Source organism: Phaethon lepturus, unplaced genomic scaffold, assembly GCF_000687285.1.
Source record: "Phaethon lepturus isolate BGI_N335 unplaced genomic scaffold, ASM68728v1 scaffold11001, whole genome shotgun sequence".
Classification (NCBI taxonomy): Eukaryota; Metazoa; Chordata; class Aves; order Phaethontiformes; family Phaethontidae; genus Phaethon; species Phaethon lepturus.
This window is the reverse complement of record NW_010518471.1, coordinates 1-18,090: the sequence shown is the minus strand read 5'-3', so window position 1 is coordinate 18,090 and position 18,090 is coordinate 1. Positions and strand designations below refer to the sequence as shown.

At 38.9% G+C, this 18,090-nt stretch overlaps 1 protein-coding gene across 1 annotated transcript in view; it reads left to right on the top strand.

Moving 5' to 3' along the window:
* EYA4 (EYA transcriptional coactivator and phosphatase 4) overlaps nucleotides 1-17,339 on the top strand; it is a 52,166-nt gene extending 34,827 nt beyond the window's left edge. The window contains exons 7-12 of the mRNA XM_010296742.1: nucleotides 6,068-6,134; nucleotides 8,058-8,200; nucleotides 8,339-8,482; nucleotides 9,477-9,556; nucleotides 9,917-10,097; nucleotides 17,188-17,339. Of these exons, the coding sequence (XP_010295044.1) occupies nucleotides 6,068-6,134; nucleotides 8,058-8,200; nucleotides 8,339-8,482; nucleotides 9,477-9,556; nucleotides 9,917-10,097; nucleotides 17,188-17,339 (767 nt within the window). The remainder of the gene's footprint in view (nucleotides 1-6,067; nucleotides 6,135-8,057; nucleotides 8,201-8,338; nucleotides 8,483-9,476; nucleotides 9,557-9,916; nucleotides 10,098-17,187) is intronic.
* The last annotated feature ends 751 nt before the right edge of the window (nucleotides 17,340-18,090 follow it).

Below are 18,090 nucleotides of genomic sequence, written 5' to 3'. Positions count from 1 at the left end.
GATTTGCAATTTTCATGAGGTATGATCTTAAAGAAACTTTAGATGACTAAGACCATAACTGTACGCAAAAATCTTATAGCAAAAATGTGATTATTGTGCTGTAGATTTTTCTTGGTGTTAGTTTTGTACGATCTTAGGAAGAAAAAAATGGGTTGTATTTGTAACAGACATTCTAATTTCTAAAATTTAAAAGTTTATGGTTTATATTTCAGCGCTAATCTTTTTATTCCTATGAGCAGTGTTTAGTTTAAATACTGTCCAGATTGCCCTAAGCTGCTTTCTTTCCATGGAATTGAAGTCTATATTTTACTTTAACAGTGAGGGTGGTGAAGCACTGGCCCAGGTTGCCCAGAGACATTCCAGGTCAAGTTCAAGGGGTCTCTGAGCACCGTGATCTAGTTGAAGATGTCCCTGCTCACTGCAGGGGGGTTGGACTAGATGGCCTTTAAGGGTCCCTTCCAACCCAAAGATTCTCTGATTCTGTGATTTTAGTTTAAATAATCATGTTGCAGTTACTTCTTCATAAAAGAAAATTAAACAAGCAGCAATTTTTAAGTAGATTCCTGTAAATTATTAAAAGGTGATATACTGTGAAAAAGTACATACAATCTGCCTTGTAATCATTAAGCTGAATCCTGCTGATAGTAATGGTAACGAGGAGAGGGGGGAGAATAAATTTTACATCTGAAAATACCAGTTCAGTGATGGCCTGACTGGAATTTCACTGAAGCTAGGAACTGCCACTCTATGCTGATACCACTACTACTTTGGTAGTTTTAGGTAGTCAAGCTGTATTTAAAATATTTTGGAAATCACAATGTTTCTGTGCAATGAAAATATTTTAAAAATTGAGTGTAGGTTTCTGGAAATTTTTTCTAGGCATCAGTAAGTGCAGATATACTCTGAAGTTGGTTACTCAGGCAAGTATTTGTAACAAATTTAGTGCCTGAAGAAAAGGTCTTTTGTGAGATATGAAGCAAGTGTATACTATTTCTGATTGATTAGCAAAAATGAAAACATCGTCCTCTTTATACTGAAAGGAATCCCATCAACTTAAAGTCTAACAAGTTTCATTAAAAAAAAGAAGTAGTCTTGGCTAAAAATTAGCTTTTCTTTTTCACTCTATTGTTACTCTATCCCAAAACTTTATTAGCAATGATGATAGATTATAAAATGTACAACCATATATATGATTTTTTCATTGCTGGTGAAATTTTATCAGCTTCTGCCATGTATTTAAGACATCTGAATTGGATTGCATGTGTAAAACATGGCTAAAGCAACGTTTTCATGAAAGGGTGCCAAAAATTGCAGCTTCCAGTTCAGGTTTAGATAGCTAAGTAACAGCTTGATTTCCCCAGGTGCCACTCACCCGTTAGCTTCCACTCACGTCAAAAGAAATGTTGAGATCTCTATATTTTGGAGATTTGGAAACAAGTGGTGCCTCCAAAAAAGGCAGGAATTTGAGCCTTACACAATCATTTTTGTCTGCTAGCCACCTGCATATTCAAAAGAAATATGAGCTGATTCTCAGTTTAGGCCACAAACTCAAGTATGAAATGAGCACGGTCATTCACAGCGGGAAATCAATAGTCTGCCTGTCTGAGTGATGTGCAGCCTTCATCATCAGAGCGAGACACAGAGCTGCCTTGATAACACACTGAGCCTTTCGTAAAGAGTCAATCCATTACTTTCGCACTTGCCTTTTACTGGTACTTGCAAATGGGACAATTTGATTGTCTCAGTTTTGTGGCAGAAGTGCTAAAGAACAGTAAAAACCCACCAAAAAAGTACTTCTCTGACTTTTTAACCTAACTGGTTATTTGGGAAGTTTAACAGGTTGCCAAAGAGAATAAATACTAGCAGAAGGATGTCACTTCAGACAAACCAGCTGCAGTTGAAAACAATGCATATAATAAAGCCCAATGCTGAACACTGATTTTTCCTCACAGCCAATTACACGCATGTGTTATTCCCAGCTGTGACAAAGTGATAATGCTGGTACTTCCCTGCAGCTTTCAGAGCACCTGTGAGCTCATTGTGTGAGGATACCTAGACATACAGGCCACTAGCAGGGGTATCACCTACTCTGTCTTACACAGCCATAGGTCAGAAGGACTCAGGCATCCTTTGTTGAGTAGGAAAGGATTTAGGTATCTTATTAAATATTTTATGAAATGAGACATGGGTGAAAAGAGGACTCCCACCTGACTCTGCCATGCAGAAATCCTCTCCTTCAAATGTTCTACCCATTAAAACTGATTTCCATGCTCCAAGGACAATCCATGATGTGTCCTGGAGCTGAGCAGGGGCTGAACAAGCCCTGTGGGGTGTAAGGTAGCCAGCTCTGTCCCTAATGGCCAGCTGTAACACAGAAAGTGATGGTCAAACAGACTGTGTGAGGTGTAGGGCAGGAGAGACAGATTAGGACTCACAGGTAGCTGTGATGAACCCCAATTTTTGATGGGTGAGCACTGCAGCATTTTGAAGCTGCACTGGAGCACCCAGGTTTGCTTCTTCCCTGGCATCACCAGTGCCTCTGAGATGGACCTGCTGGCTTCACAGTCTTGTGGACATGAAGGTCATACTGAATGTGCCAGACTCGAATCACGCTGAAGTAGCGTAAACAGAATATGCTAAACAAGGAGCCTCACCTCTCAAGTCCCACAAAGCCGTGTTTGAGTTGAAAAATAAAGCACGTAGATCTGATGAATTTAGAGGGACAGCCACCAGCGGACTTGCCCAGCCTGCAGTGTCACAGCTCACGCTCAGGGCTCCGGTTCCTCCGTCCTGCCGAGCTGCTCCTGGGAGAAACTATGCCTCATAGCAAGGGTGGAGAGTCACGTTGCACACCCCTCTTCCTCCTCCTTTCTCTTCAAAGAATGACAGTTGGTAATTAACATCAGTATACTCAATTTGAAGCTTTTGAGATCCTGCAGCAGACTCCCGTTGGGGTGGGTATTCACAGGATGTGGAGAGCAGAACAGCCTTGAACTGAGCGTTTCATACTCTGAATTTGCTGCAGCTGCTGTACTGTGAGTGCATGCATTTTTGTGTTTAAATACCTTACAATACTCAATTGATTTGAGAATTGATTATCATTTTAATGGAGCAGAGAGAGAGACGTTTGAAGTTCTCATCATCCTTTTTACTTAGTTTTTATTACACACAAAAAGAATATGGAAAACAATTTCTGAAGGCTATAAAGGCAAAGTTAGGAAACCCCACTGCTGTATAACCTTCATTTGGTCCCCTTGTATGTAGACATTGTGATTTGTTATTTAAATGAGATGCTTTTAACCTAACCTGTTTGCACAGAATTTTCCAGATGCGTAATGAAAAAATACAAAATTCCAGCCTGTGTTAATATACTGAACCCAACACATGCTATCAGAACAGTTTATGGTCATTTAAATTCTCCACAGCCACCTTGGCCAGTTGAGCTAACAGGGTGACTGGTAGGAGCTGACTGTCAGCTTCTCGTCCCCTGTGTGAATCAACATTAGTGGGAACTGGAATATGCCCTTAGCACCGTAGTGACACTTGAGAAATCAAGGGCCTTACACCTCCCTTGAAGAGCATTCCTCTGGTAAATTTAAGAATTGAAGTCTTAGAAATATTTTAGTTTTTCAGAGAAGAAACAGTTTTGATTTTCTTTTTAATGTAAGGAACATAAAACAGTGTTTAGCCCCATTCTTAATAATTGCTATATAAAGTGGTGCAGTTATAAAAAACATAACCACCTGCCTCCACCATGTCCTCCATTGCCAGCAGTCCCCAGAAGTAGGATTAGGAGGCTACCCAGGAGTGAAAGTTCTGTAAGTCTGATGACCCTTAGAAATAGCAAGCTGATCTATGAAAGACAGGTGTAGTCCACCGGCTCTACTCAGTCATAATGTTCTCTTGTGGTCAGTCTTACACCCCAGGTTTCTCAAACGTCTCACAGTAGTACACAAATGAATGGGACAAGCTACCAGAGAGAGAGTGAAGAGAACAGACTTTTTAGTTTGAACGGTACACAATTTACTTTGGGGGCACTTGCCTCTTTTTCTCTCTCTTCCCTACAACAGGTAGTATCATGAGGGAAATTGGGGAGGGGAAGGAAATTTAAAACCAGACACATTCCAAAAGTATTTTGTTTTCTTGTCTGAATTTATAAAATAAGGTGTGTGAAGAAAGAATAAAAAAAGCAGAAAGGGCAATTTTTGTTGAAAAACATTAGGTTTTGACAGCTCAAGTGATTTAAATGAACAATAATTAATTTTTTGTAGTTTACATCAGGTGTGGTGGAATGGAAAATGTGCTTTAACCAAACTGATTAATCAAGTGAGCTGTCATCCAGCAAATGATCAGACAAAAAGTGGAGCAGTACAGGCAAAAAAGATCCGATAAGCCGATAATGTATCCTGAAAGTTCCTTGCCCTGAGAATCACCAAGGTCATTCTGTTAGCTATTGTTTGTCTTCAGAAAGACCCTATCACCACAGGGATACAACAGGGAAGACTAATTACTCTTCAGGCCATAAATAACTAAGAGCATCCTCTAGAGTTCTGTGGGCCACTTATGTTGATATATACTGCCATAGGTTCACCTAACTGTGGGAATAGCTGTATGCACACCTAGGGGATCATTCTGTAGGTTGAGCTTAAACCACAGAAAGACATTCTCAAAAAAAAACAAGAATACCCACACAAAATTAAATTCAGCCGATTTCCATCACAGACAAACCCTCAATATCTTTTCAATCTGCAACTATTTTATGAAATCTGGTGGCACATGTTCCAAAAATTATTATCCAATTCTTCTTTATTTTAAAGCCGTACTCAACTGCACATTTAAAAAAGCAGCTAATTGTTTTTCTTCTACTGTATTTTCCTTTCAACTCCTACATGTTCTAAATGCGTTTAAACTAGTTTTAAAAATATGAAGTTCTGCATATGTTCAAAGCAATAGATCTCAAAGATGTTAATTAGGTCTGGATGTAGAAATATATCATGTTTCATAAAATAGTTAGGAACCTAAGCCTATTTGTCACTTATATAATTCCAAAAGTTCATTTCTACTACCATTACGAACAGCTCAGGAAGAGGGTACACTTTGAAGTACAACTATGATTGATTAGACTAAAGAAATTCCAGTGCTTCATTGTGTACTACTTTAATCTTTTGAAAAGTGAATGAGCAGCAGATGGCCTAATAAAGACACTCTGTATGTTTGCCCAGCAGAGATTTGCTCTGAAGGGATTGGTTCAACACTTTAGAGTACATATATATTTGGAACACATCTGTCTTAGTCAAGACAGATGGCTAAAGGAAAGAGAAACTTCCAAACACTTGGAATTAATCCAGTGTGAGCACCGCTTCTGAATGAAATTTTAATGGGATATGACTATAGTTCCGTTAGCTTTCTTGGAATAATGCAGCTGTGAATAGTATAGACACACACAATTTTAATGGCTACTGGACAGGACTGTTTATGCCTACATATTGTTGTTAGTGTCTATGTTCTAGTCGACCTGTTGATAAGAAATATTTTTTCCCTGGTATTTTCAATCCAGTGTCTTCCATCACCTAAGCTGACTAAAATTAACCACACCCATATAAAACATATTTTTCCTACCCAGTATTAAAACTAAACTTGTTAATGTGAGACTTTAAAAGAACATGCATGTTATTTCAATCCCATGCAATACCGTATGTTAAATCACAAGATTCTTTTTAACCACCAATTTTAATAAAACTTGCAAGTTTGAAAGATCTATGGTGTGTGCATCACAGATTATGTGTGAAATATATGCCTCTGCAATACATTCAGAAATATGTCAGTCAAGCTGAAAAAGCATGACATGCCCATACCAACTAAATAGTTCTGTACAATAATGAATAATTTGGGAATTTTTAAATTTTTTGTATTAAGATGTTGCAGTTCAGGTGACATCTACTTTGTTGAAAAGTTGTCCATTTCACTAAGCTTCTCTGCTAATGTTGCTGCATTAGGATTCAGACTGTTGGGCTGTATTGGTCTCCTGATGTTTCTAACTGCCGTACTCTTGTTTTCTGTTTTGCAGTAATAACAAGTAGTGGCTACAGCCCAAGATCAGCGCACCAGTACTCTCCGCAGATATATCCCTCCAAGTTAGTGTCTGCACCGCTTCTAGTCTTTTATAGGGAATTGACCTTGGCTGTAGGCAGTTCTGTGGTTTGTTGCAAACAAGTGTTCATCAGCAGAAGAAACAGAGAGAAGGGAAAATACTTAAGCCTCAGTGCTGACTCCATTATAGCTTGCTTTCCAACTTTTTTTTCCTCATGTGGCTGCAGAGTAAGATCCTGCGCTGTGCAGTACGGTACTGCTGCACAAGAAATATCCTTAAATATCTGCACACAACAGAAGGAAAAAATCAGACTATTATGCGCTCAGACATCAGCATCTTAACAGTGCTGGCAACGTATACAGACGTATTTTGAAGACAGTTGAGATTTAGAAATCACAATTGCACATGCAAGACGCGTACTGAAGGGTAACCTTGCCACAGACCTTTCCAGCACCAGCATGGCCAAGCGCTTCCAAACATTCCACACTCATGAACCACCCTTTCCTCCTCCTTCTCTGGTATCATAAGATTTAAAAATCAAATAAATTGGATTAGCTTTTAATCTCTTGGGTTTTTTTATTTTTAAGACGATGTGCATTGTTAGGAATAGAAAATTTCTTTCACTTTTTTTTTTGAGGAGAACAAGCCTCTTGGGCAATCACATGAATCCAGGAGTGGGAACTTTAGGGAAAAGTATCTAAGATATTATATGAAACTGCGGCAGTTCACAGCCTATCAGTTTGCTTGTCTTGCGATCAGTGTTGTGCACAAGGGTGCTTGATCTCAGTACATCATGTATTTGTTTCTGTGTATTTGATACAGCTACCTGTGTGACTGATACAGAGAAAGCATTGAACCTGTAGCTGATTAACCTTTTTCAAGTTTCTTTAACAAATTTGCATTCATATCGGGATACACAATATTTATTGATATAGAAAGTAATTGCCTGAACTAAGAACAGCTTTCATTCCACTTAAAACAGGTTTTGGCAAACTATATCAGATACTTTTGGCTAAATATATTACAAGGTTTAATAGAATTTTTAATCAACTGTTATAATTTATTGGCATCTAAATTAATGAGTAATCCTTTTCTGATAGTAACTGCTGCCAACTGTACTGAACTAATTAGAAAGAAAAAAAAATTAGAATCTGAAATTTAGTCACGGCTTTTAATGGCCAGGTTTCAGTTAGCGTAATTCTGCAGAGTGTGTTTATTCAACTCTTGGTCCATAAAGTCTTATTTGACTTACAAAACAATCCAAGACAAATGTTTCTCTGTATGTTTTTGCAACTCTGGAGGGCAAAAATTTTAAACTTGATTTTATTCAATCTCTCTATAAAACCCCAGTATTCATAAATAAAAGACCATTTTCATTTCCATTCTATTTCCCTAGCCCATATTTTCCAAACGTTTAGAGCCCATCTGGTTACCAAAGTATTGCAGTCAATGTTTTTCATGCTACTCTCAATGGGCACGATCCATCTCCCATTGAAGCCAGAGGCTAGATGTCTGTTGAAGCAGAACCGAACACAGGGGACATAATGTAGTAGCTTTAATACTCACCTCTGTATTTCCTTTATTCTTTTAGTCCAAGTTTCCCTCCACTGGATCAAAAAAGCACGGGGGCTTTTCTGATTTACACACGCTGATCTTGGCTGAAAGGGGTCAAATCCATATGAAGCCCTATAGCGGTGGCACAGTCCACCTACAGCTGGACAGAGCAGCCTGAGATTGGAATTGTAGTGATGGGACATCACAAAATATTCACCGTGCCCTGGGGAATGTGAGCCAGAGTGGTTTTCAGTTTATTTCAGTGGGAGATGAAATAAATCCCAGAAGAGGAACAGTTGGCAGAATAATGAACTGCCTTTGGACATCTTTAAACCTTTTTCTTTACTTTATTGCTTGAATCAACATACAAAGTATTTGTTGCCACAGTAATGCTATTTTTCCTAATATTTAGGCCCTATCCACACATTCTTTCTACACCAGCAGCTCAAACAATGTCTGCCTATGCCGGACAAACCCAGTATTCAGGAATGCAGCAACCGGCGGTCTATACAGCCTACTCACAGACAGGACAGCCGTACAGCTTACCCACTTACGGTACGGGACCTCTTATTACTTCACCTTTTGTAGAAGTAAGAGCGATGCCGACATGAACATTTTTTTGCTTGCTTTTTTATTTTCCCAACTGTAAGAAAATATTTTAAAGAATCAGTTGAAAATTAATTTCTTATACAGATTTGGGTGTAATGTTGCCAGGCATCAAGACGGAAAGTGGGCTCTCGCAGACCCAATCACCACTGCAGAGCGGGTGCCTCAGTTACAGCCCAGGGTTTTCCACCCCACAGCCAGGCCAAACACCCTACTCTTATCAGATGCCAGGTGAGTAGCCACCACTGTCAGGGCTCATCCCATCCCTCTGCTGCTGCCTGCCACCTTTTCCCTCATGTTTACGATACATTTTCTATTCATTTTTGTGAACTCCATCGAGTATGCTTATCACTGACAGCTACTTTTACCTCTAAAATTTAAAGTTACCTTTTTTTTTTCCAGTACTGATATGCATATATGTGTTCATTTTGGTTATCTGTTAATTTAGATCTGGTCACACAATGCAGTCCCTGTTTGCACCTTAATTTTTTTATGGGATGAAATCACACGGCAGGCCTGGAAGCATTTGTTGTATTTATTAGTGTACACAAGTCACTTTTCCTTGTTTCCATGTGTCTGAGTATGACATAATTTGATACTTGGTTCTCTTTGGATAACATAATTTGTTAGAATTTCTCCTTAATTAATATTTATTCTTTTATTTATTATTCCATTATTAATTCACTTATTGCTCTTACATCATTGATAACCTGTTTTATTTGGATAATTTTTATGCTTCTTATACAACTGTTAATCTTTTCAATACTACAAGTTACAATGTGAATCATCTGATACGTTGAAAACAAGGACATGCCTCATTACAGATCCGTTAAAAACACCTGGATCACTCTTTGACAAGTTTTTTGTTTCGTAAGTGAACATAACACTAAAGTGTTAGAACTTAGAAATGAAGGCAAAAGAGAAAAAAAATATTTGAGGAGAGGTGAGACACTGCAATAAATTGAAAAATGTTTTCTTGATTGGTGTAATGACCTACTGCCAATACCTTCCCTTGTATGGTGTGAAGAGGAATGTATGCCTGTATGTGTGGAAGTAGCATTTCATTTCTTTTAAAGTTACATTACAAAGTTTTGTTGCTTAAGCAGAAAATTGAAGTTGTTTGTTCTTCTTATTCGTCTATATCTTAAGAGAGAATATTGTATTTAGAGTTTTATTTTGATTCACAAGCAAGTTCTCACAGTTAATTTGTATTTTTTAATTTTAGGTTCTAGTTTTACACCATCGTCTACTATTTATGCAAACAATTCTGTTTCAAATTCTACAAACTTCAGTAGTTCACAACAGGTATGAACACTAACATCTCTCTTTGTCAATTACAAAAGGATTTATATAACTCCAGTGATAGCATGTTATCGTCATTTAGATCTGTTATGTTGAATTAGACTCACTGTGGTTCAATGCTGTTTTCTGTGGAAAGCAATCAAAATCTCAGTGGAAGCCTAGTTGCGTCTTTTGGCACTTAAATACTTCAGCAACCTCCCTGTAGTCTTTTAGTAAATATCCTTAGATTAAATTTAAAAAGCCCCTAAGCTAAACCCCCAAAACTCTTACAAAAGTCGTATTATTGCACGCTTACAAATACTTAGTGGAAGAATCACTCGTTACTCTACTTAATTAAGAACTCTGCTGCATTTGCTGTTTTAGGATTATCCATCATACACAGCTTTTGGCCAAAATCAATATGCACAATATTACTCAGCATCAACATATGGTGCATATATGACCTCAAACAACACGGCTGATGGCACTTCATCATCATCAACCTACCAGTTACAGGACTCTCTCCCTGGCCTGACTAGTCAACCAGGTACAGATCTACATTCAGGTGAAAACAATTTTTGTATTTTATTCTGTACGTGTATAAAGACAAGATTTCCATATCCATGTTGTTTGAATATTGACATTTTAAGCTCATGCCTTTCAGAAACTTGATCAGGCAAACCAGACAAAATAAGCTTTTCTTTTTTGTTTGTTTGTTTTTGTTTAGGAAACCTGTCTAGTTTGTTTGTTAGCTAAATAAAGCTCTCTGCAGACTGAGCTCATTGACTGCGGAAGGAGCAGGCCTCAAAAAAGCTACACCAGTCTGGTCGTGCAGTAGTTCGGTACTGACAGGGATCTGTTAGTACCGAAACAACTGTACAGTAACAACCCTTTAGTAAATTCGAAAATAAAGATTCAGCGAGCGCTCCTATTACTGACAGTGGAACATTTCTGTATCCATCTTTTCTGTATCCACCTACATGCTCTGAAGTATTGCTGTAAAGAATTTAAAACAAGATACTGTTGTTGATTTAATTATGCCCCGATCATGCTAGCAAGAGTACATGAGCTTTATTCAAATATATACAAGCTGTACTTGCTAATTCACAGATTTAGGTTACTAAGAATAGATTAATCGGTTATTAGCACCAGTCTAAAATCGCACTGAAGTAGTTGCAGTTGCAAAAAGAAAGTTCTGGGGAGACATGCCGAGACTCAGTTTGCCTGCCCAACTCTGCCCTCTCGTGCACATCCACTACAGCACAGTATTTTGTTACACGCTCGTATTCCTAGGGCACGGCTCCTGGTAATGGCAGCTCTTCATTTTTTTCCCATTATCATTATAACCCAATTCACAGCCATTTACCTGCTCCATTCTACGTGTTCTGCAAACAGAAATGTTAATACGGATTTCCTTTTTTTTTTTTTCCCCTCATGCTAGAAAGTTCCTGAACATGTCACCGATTTATTTTCCCCCATTTAATATAAATGGGACTAAAGTAAAGAAAAGTTAAAATTACGTAGTTAAAATTATGCATAGTATAGTGCAGAGCTGTGAAGGTCTTGGTGGGCTAGTTTAGGAGTCTGTAGCCAGAGTCAGGCGAGTGTGGTACCCTCACTGGGTGAACAGCGCCTGCTTTTTCATGCTCGCTTTCCTGTATTGTGTCTATTATATAGGAAGTTCTTAAATATCTAGCTCAGTATTATGTCATATATTCACAACCGAAGTAGCCTACTAAGGCTGTGTGTAGCATCTATGGGAGAGGTGACCAACTGCCAGCGCTCTTAGACACTGGCTTCACTCATGCAGCACGGGTAGTGTTTGCCTTACCCACAGGCTGTGAGCAGTTGTAAAAACACTAACAAACTGGGGTTTGGATTAGGCTCTGAATTGGAGGTAAAAGGGGTTTAATCACAAAATCAACTCATTGCATAAATCTTCCTAATTCTCATCGTAACAACTGCAACATCTCACTGAAAAGTATAGTAGAAAAAATGAATGTATTATAATGAATTTATACAAAGAAAGGGAATACTGTGTAGAAAAGTATAAGCAAGGCCTCATACTTCATGTAAGATGCTTAAATTTACTAAAAAACATTGGAATTTTAATTGCACGAGTTGAAATTTTTCCTAGCCAGCTGTTTTCTTGAGGCTCATTTTTAAAGTTAGTGTGTGCATGCATGTTTCCCATATTGTCTCTCCCTTGTGTATCTGTGTTTCCTAGAAATGCTGTATAAATTTACCACGTATTATAAACTCCCTTAGTATTGAATAGCATTGGCAAAGAAAAGGAATCTTACATAGCTTGAACAGGTTGAGAAAATATTGAAGCCTTCACATCTATGAAAGAGTAAGGATTTTTCATGTTTGTGGATTGTTTAAGGATATGAACTTGTTTTCCTGTTAAGCAGGTTGTGCATCTGGACTTACAAATCTGCCCACACACTCCTTATTTCTGTGAAGTGTTGCACTGGTCATGCAACCCTCTGCTGAGAGCGAAACACCCACTTTGCGAATACATGACATGCCTGCGCCCTTCTGTGTCACTGTAGAAATAAATTTGCATCAGTGAGGTGCAGTGTCTTGGAGATCACTTCAGACACAGCAGGTCATCCTGCAGAGCCTCAGCACTCACCACGTTCCCTTGCTGCCTAACAGGCCGTTGTTGCTCAGTCCTTAAGGCTTCAGCTAAAAGCTAAGACTAAACACAGCAAGGCACTTCACTCTTCTGCCATCTCTGCTAGCTGCTGATTCAAATAACTAAGCAAAGCCTCTAGTACTCTCCACACATACAGGATTTCTTGCTTTCGTAATAAAGCCCCAGCAGATCAAGAGTTAATATCAGTTACAATTTTATTTATTGAACAAGTAAAGAAAATGAGACTAAAATTGAAATAGACTTTCTCTGCTACTCATAACAAGCAATAACACATTAGGAACCAAAAAGAAAAGTTTTGTGATGTTGAAGACATCTTCTGGCTGCTCTGTCTGGTAAAAATATGTAACAAAAGTCAATCCGTAAGCAGAGTATGAAGGGGCTCAGAAGTCATCCATCCCACATCTGTGTAAGGCTCAGCTCCTTAACCTTCCCATGGGACTTCTCTTCTGAGCTTGTGTTGTGCCTGCCCTATATTCAGATTTTTCAAAATACACCCATAACCGCAGAGTATCTGTGAGACAAGCAGGTAACTCCAAGGGCACTTCATCTTAAATTGTGATAAATCAGATGAATCCTGAGATGAGGTCTCAGGAGATGAGTACATCTGAGTACATTTGATGAGTACATTTAATCTAGGGCAGACACAATTCTAGCAGAGGAAATAGGCCTGGGTAACAACTTCACGTTTAGGCACCTCACTTTCCTATGTCCAGAGTTAGGCAAGGTGAATCACTCGTGGGTTATTAGCTCCAGTTCAGTTACTGGGATGCAGCAGAGCTTGATCTCTCTTAATTTGGTACCCACAATGAAGTCACCCTTTGCATCTCCAGGAGATGGCATTAGGTCTATATGCAGACTGTGCCCACACCTCTTTTCTTCTGTTTAAGTGGTACAACTGTACAACTGTTTTAACAGGGAGGAGGGAACGTTCGCATCAAACTAGAGGTGAGAAACAATGTTCTGGATATGAAAGACCACCTCCGTTTGTAACTGTGGTGCTGTAACTCCCTGTCCTCTAGCTGGAGCTGCTGCAAGGTCTTCATGGCACGGAAGGCTTCATGCTGGACATGAAGTAGCGTTTGAGTATATGTATGAACATCTGTGACAAATGTTCGTTCCATATTCTGTTTTTGACATTTTCCTCTTGCTTTATTGGATCTCTGATGCTGCTGATAGTTCCAGTGGGAGGAGGCTATGAAGTATATTTATTAGGCATGTGTTGAATATCGGAAAAGCTAAAAAATTTCAAACATTGCAATAAAAAAATCTGTCTAATATGAGCTGCAGTAGGAACTCTTCATGAGGGTAATATTTTTAGTACTCTCTGGTACTAGAATTTCTCACGTTCTTTTATGTTACATGGCTGAATTTTTAATAAGTTTTCCTTTTATCAGCATTGAGCTCATTTCTAAAGCAAACAGAGGATAAGAAAATGCAGTTGCTCCTCTAACCTCTTGTTGGTAAAAAGCAAATCAAGCAATTAAGTCTACAGTTGTTCAAAAAAACATGCACTACTGACTTCTGCAGTTCTAAAATAGATGCATACCTTGCATTCAAGTAAGAGACAGCTGCTTGTTCTGATTTAGAGATTAGCGTAATGAAATAAAGTTGGCTTTAAATATCTAGAACTTACAAGGTACAGTGATTAGTTACAGTACTGATTAATGGATAATTATGCAATCATGTACAGCGTTGACCCAAGCAGAAGCCTGGGGCAACTAGTAATGGCTACTGCTAAATGAAAATTGAAGTTATTTACTTCAGTTGTTGGATACTTTCAGAGAAGATTTAGAACAGGGCTCTTTTTTTTTTTTTTTTTTTTTTTTGGTAGATTAGAGTAAACACAGTCAATGAGAACAGATGTTTTAATACATTACTGTAGAAATGAGTCTTGATTTTGTTGTAAAATGTTGAAATGTTATAAATATGCAGACTTTTGTGGTAAGAATATAAACATTCATCTTCACTTATTTAATTTTTGCCTTTTCATTTCGGGAGTTTTGTTTTGGGACATTTTTTTCCACTCTGTCAGAAAAATCTAGGAAATTATATTTCCATACAGCACTCCTGCACACTCAGAACTTCTTTTGAAGCCGGTATCATTTTTTGCTGCACAAGGATTCTGGTTGTGAAGCTTCTTTTTGTACATTTACCACTGTACATTTTGCTGTTCTTCTTATGGGGAAAGGACTAATATAATGTGACCTTATTGATCGCTCCACTGCCTGCAGTGTCCTTACTGACATCAACACCGTGCTGGGAATAGAAATGATTAGTCAACAAGAATTCTCTCTTTCTGTTCTGTAGGGACAAGTGAAAACACCATGGGAACATTATTCTTTATATATTGTTATTGCTGCTTAATTTTCCCATCATCTCTTGGCAAATAAGGATTTTAGCTGAATGAGAAACTACTATAGAATGCATATAATCCTTGTCCAAATCAGGACGGACGTATCAAGAATGGTATCTGGAATAAATTCTCAAATTGCAGTTTTGAAAATCTCTTCTTAGTTGCTGCCTGAAAGTTTGGCTCTCTTCTGTACAAGCAGAGAAGCACATTGGTTTTGCAACATTGAAGTAGTCATCACCTAGTTTGAGAAAAAAGTAGTATCTTCTTCCAGGTGGTAGCAGAATAATTTGAGTACTTTCCCGTGAAGTGAGAAAGACAGATTTGATTTCCTCCTGTTTCATGGAGGATTCATCAACTTCCACTTGGAGGTACAGGGGTGTAGATTCTGGGCCATGAAAATATGTCTTTATACTTCCTATATAACAGTCATTCAGTCAAATAAACAAGAGTATCCCAAAGAAGGCAGTGGAACCTAGATACGTCCTTCTCCAGATAAATGTCCTAACCAATATGCTCAGGAACTAACTTTCTTATTCTCCTCTTTCCTTGAATCTTGAATTTTGTCCTCACAATGTCCAGAGCTCCCATTCAGGAATGTGACATTATGGGCTTAAATCTTATTCTTCCAAGAAATACAACAGTATTTTTCCAGTCAAGATATATAAATATATCTCCCAGTGTATTTATTTTAATAATCTTCTGTGTGTGGTTCACCGTAAGGTATAAATAAATGATGGAAGAGATTAAGAATTTAACTATTGTGTTACATTACGCACAGACTAATTGAGACTGCAGTCTATTTTTTCTTCTTACAGCCTGCTAGACCAAAATTGTTTTTTCCTTTGTTATGGAGGGAGAATGAGGTGAATGACTCCGGGAAGATCACAGAAACAGTCAATCATTCAAGCTGGAAGGGACCTCTGCGAGTCTTTTGGTCCAACCAGCTCGTGGATGAGCCAACTTGAATCATGTTGCTGTGTCCAGTGGAGTTATGAGTATGCACAGCATCTCTGGGCACCTGTCCCAGGGCCTGACCACTCTCACAGTGAAGGATTTTTCCCTTGTATCTAACAGCAGTATCCCTTGGTGATTCCTGCCTGTTGCATCTTGTCCTTTCTCTGCTGTGGAGAGTCCTCTGTGCTGCCGACTCCTCTGTGAAAAGTCACTTAGCCTTTGCTCCCGTGTGCTCAGCCCCGTAACCGTCTTGGTGGCCCTCACCTGGACTAACTCCAGTTTGTCAATATCTGCCTTCCACTTGGGGACTCAAAACCAGGCAGTTTTCCAGCCGTGGTCTTGCAAGTTGAGAATGGAACATAAAAAAATCACTCTCCTTGATCTGCTGGCCGCTTAGTGAGACTCTTCAGTAAAAATGAAAAATGTTCAGATTCCAGCTCAAAATAAGATGCATCAAAGATGATTCTTGGTAAATGCTTGTACCAAGTGTTAATTTATTCAGCAGATATGCCATCATGAGCACTTTCAAAAAATATTACCGAAGTGTCCCAGAAACGCACAATTACATGCAGCACAAGGACTCCCTTGAATCAAACTCTGTAGTAGATGTCAGATCAAAGTTGTACCCTTTCCTTCTTTAATGGAGAACAATCAAAGCATTAATAGGATAAATGATAAAGGAGGATTTATGTCATTGAGCGCTCGGGAGCCTAGCCAAACTGCATATAATGCTAGCAGTTTGAAAGGGTACTGAAAGTACTGCGTTATGAAGATTATTTTCCATTTGCTGAGCTGTGGCATAGAAGTACTTTGTAAAGGGAAGTTCCACTCCATCCTTCCTGGAGATAACTTCTTCAGTCTGTCTGTCTTACATAGCTGGTGATTTGTGATCGCCTCTAAAGCCCTTTGTTATCGGCAGAGGCAAAGTAGATTAAATGGGTAAGTCAGCAATAGGCTTGAGTGTTAAGAGCAACTATGCCGTGCCAGACCAAAGGTCCTTCCAGCACACCTTCCCTCTGACAGCAGACAATAGCTGGTACTTAGTTAAAGATGATCAGAATACAAGTACGACTTTACCCTCTTTCTGGTAGTAACTGAACTATTACATTTAATATTATGACTTTACCAATTTACGGGCAGAGGTAAGATACCAGAAAGAAAGCGAACCCAACTAAAGAGCAGGTGACATGGGAGGAGGAGATGAAGCAGGAAGCTGACTGGCTGTTCTGGTGTGTGGGCGAGTGCCCAAGGGTGTTCATGTAAAAGTAATTTAGGACTTGGAAATAAGTCTAGGTGAACTCCAAACAGGGGAAATGAACTGCTCTAACTAAAAGGCACTTCACGTTTTGAGAAGTCATTAGTGTGACTTCTAAAATACATCTTCCTTGGATATACCAATATTTTGCGTGGGCTCATGTGTATTTGTTTATACGTCTGCACATGCATATGTGTCATTTTAGTCTTTCTCTTATTGTGCTAAGATGTTTCCTTGGTAAAGTCAGAAGTGTATGTGGCATCTGCAGAGTCCCTCTATGTAAGATAAACCATGTTATCACTGATTTTGTAAAACATTTTTAGGTGCATCTTGTGGTTGGGTTTGCATACAGACATGTCTAGCTTTAAGAAAAAAAAGTGTATTACTTAAAAATCCAGCACTAATTTTGCCATGAATGGTTGACTTTACAGGGGAGTTTGACACAGTGCAGAGCCCCTCCACGCCAATCAAAGATCTTGATGAGAGAACATGTAGGAGTTCTGGGTCAAAGTCTCGGGGTAGAGGGAGGAAGAATAATCCATCACCCCCTCCGGACAGTGACTTGGAGGTATGCCTGTGGTAATTGATAAATGGTAATGTGGAGGTTTCTTCTGATGAAAAGTAAATTCTGAAAACTACATCCGTGGAAATAGCTTAAAGCGTTTTAGAAAACATCATGGACTCGGTCTCACTGAGTGTAACAGATACTAGTTGCTGTTTTAGCATACATGTACAATGACACATTACTGTTCTGGATGACAAAGGCAGAAAAGTAAATGTAAAACAAAATGTATCTATCTTTTTAGCTCTAAGATTGCGTGTCTTTCCGTTTCTCATGCAACAGAACCACAAAACTGTGAGACTTCCTGTATCATCACATTTTCTTTTAGTTTTTTTAATAGGAAATATGAAGTATATTGCTCAGCTTAATTGCATGTATTTATGAATGCAGTGTAAATATGCAGGATCATCTGGCCATAGCCTTTCCAATGCTTAGGGACGGGTTTGTCCTTGTGCTTCTAAGTAACGCCAGTGGGCTTCAACGAGGCAGCTTACATCAGTGAAGTTATGGCTGTACTTAAGTATGAGCAAGATCAGTGCCTTAGTGAAGAAATATATCCGCCTAATATATGGGGTGACGATTTAAAACACGGGTGACCTCTTAGCAATGGCGTAATTATGGTCGTATTACTCCCGTGCTAGCAGCAGCGCTGCCTTACGGCGACGGGAGGCGGAAGAAGCAGAGTGCCCGTGTGCCTGTGCGTGCGTGCGTGTGCGTGTGTGTGTGCGTGTGTGTGCGTGTGTCAGGCGCCCCCGACTGGCCCCAGGGGAGC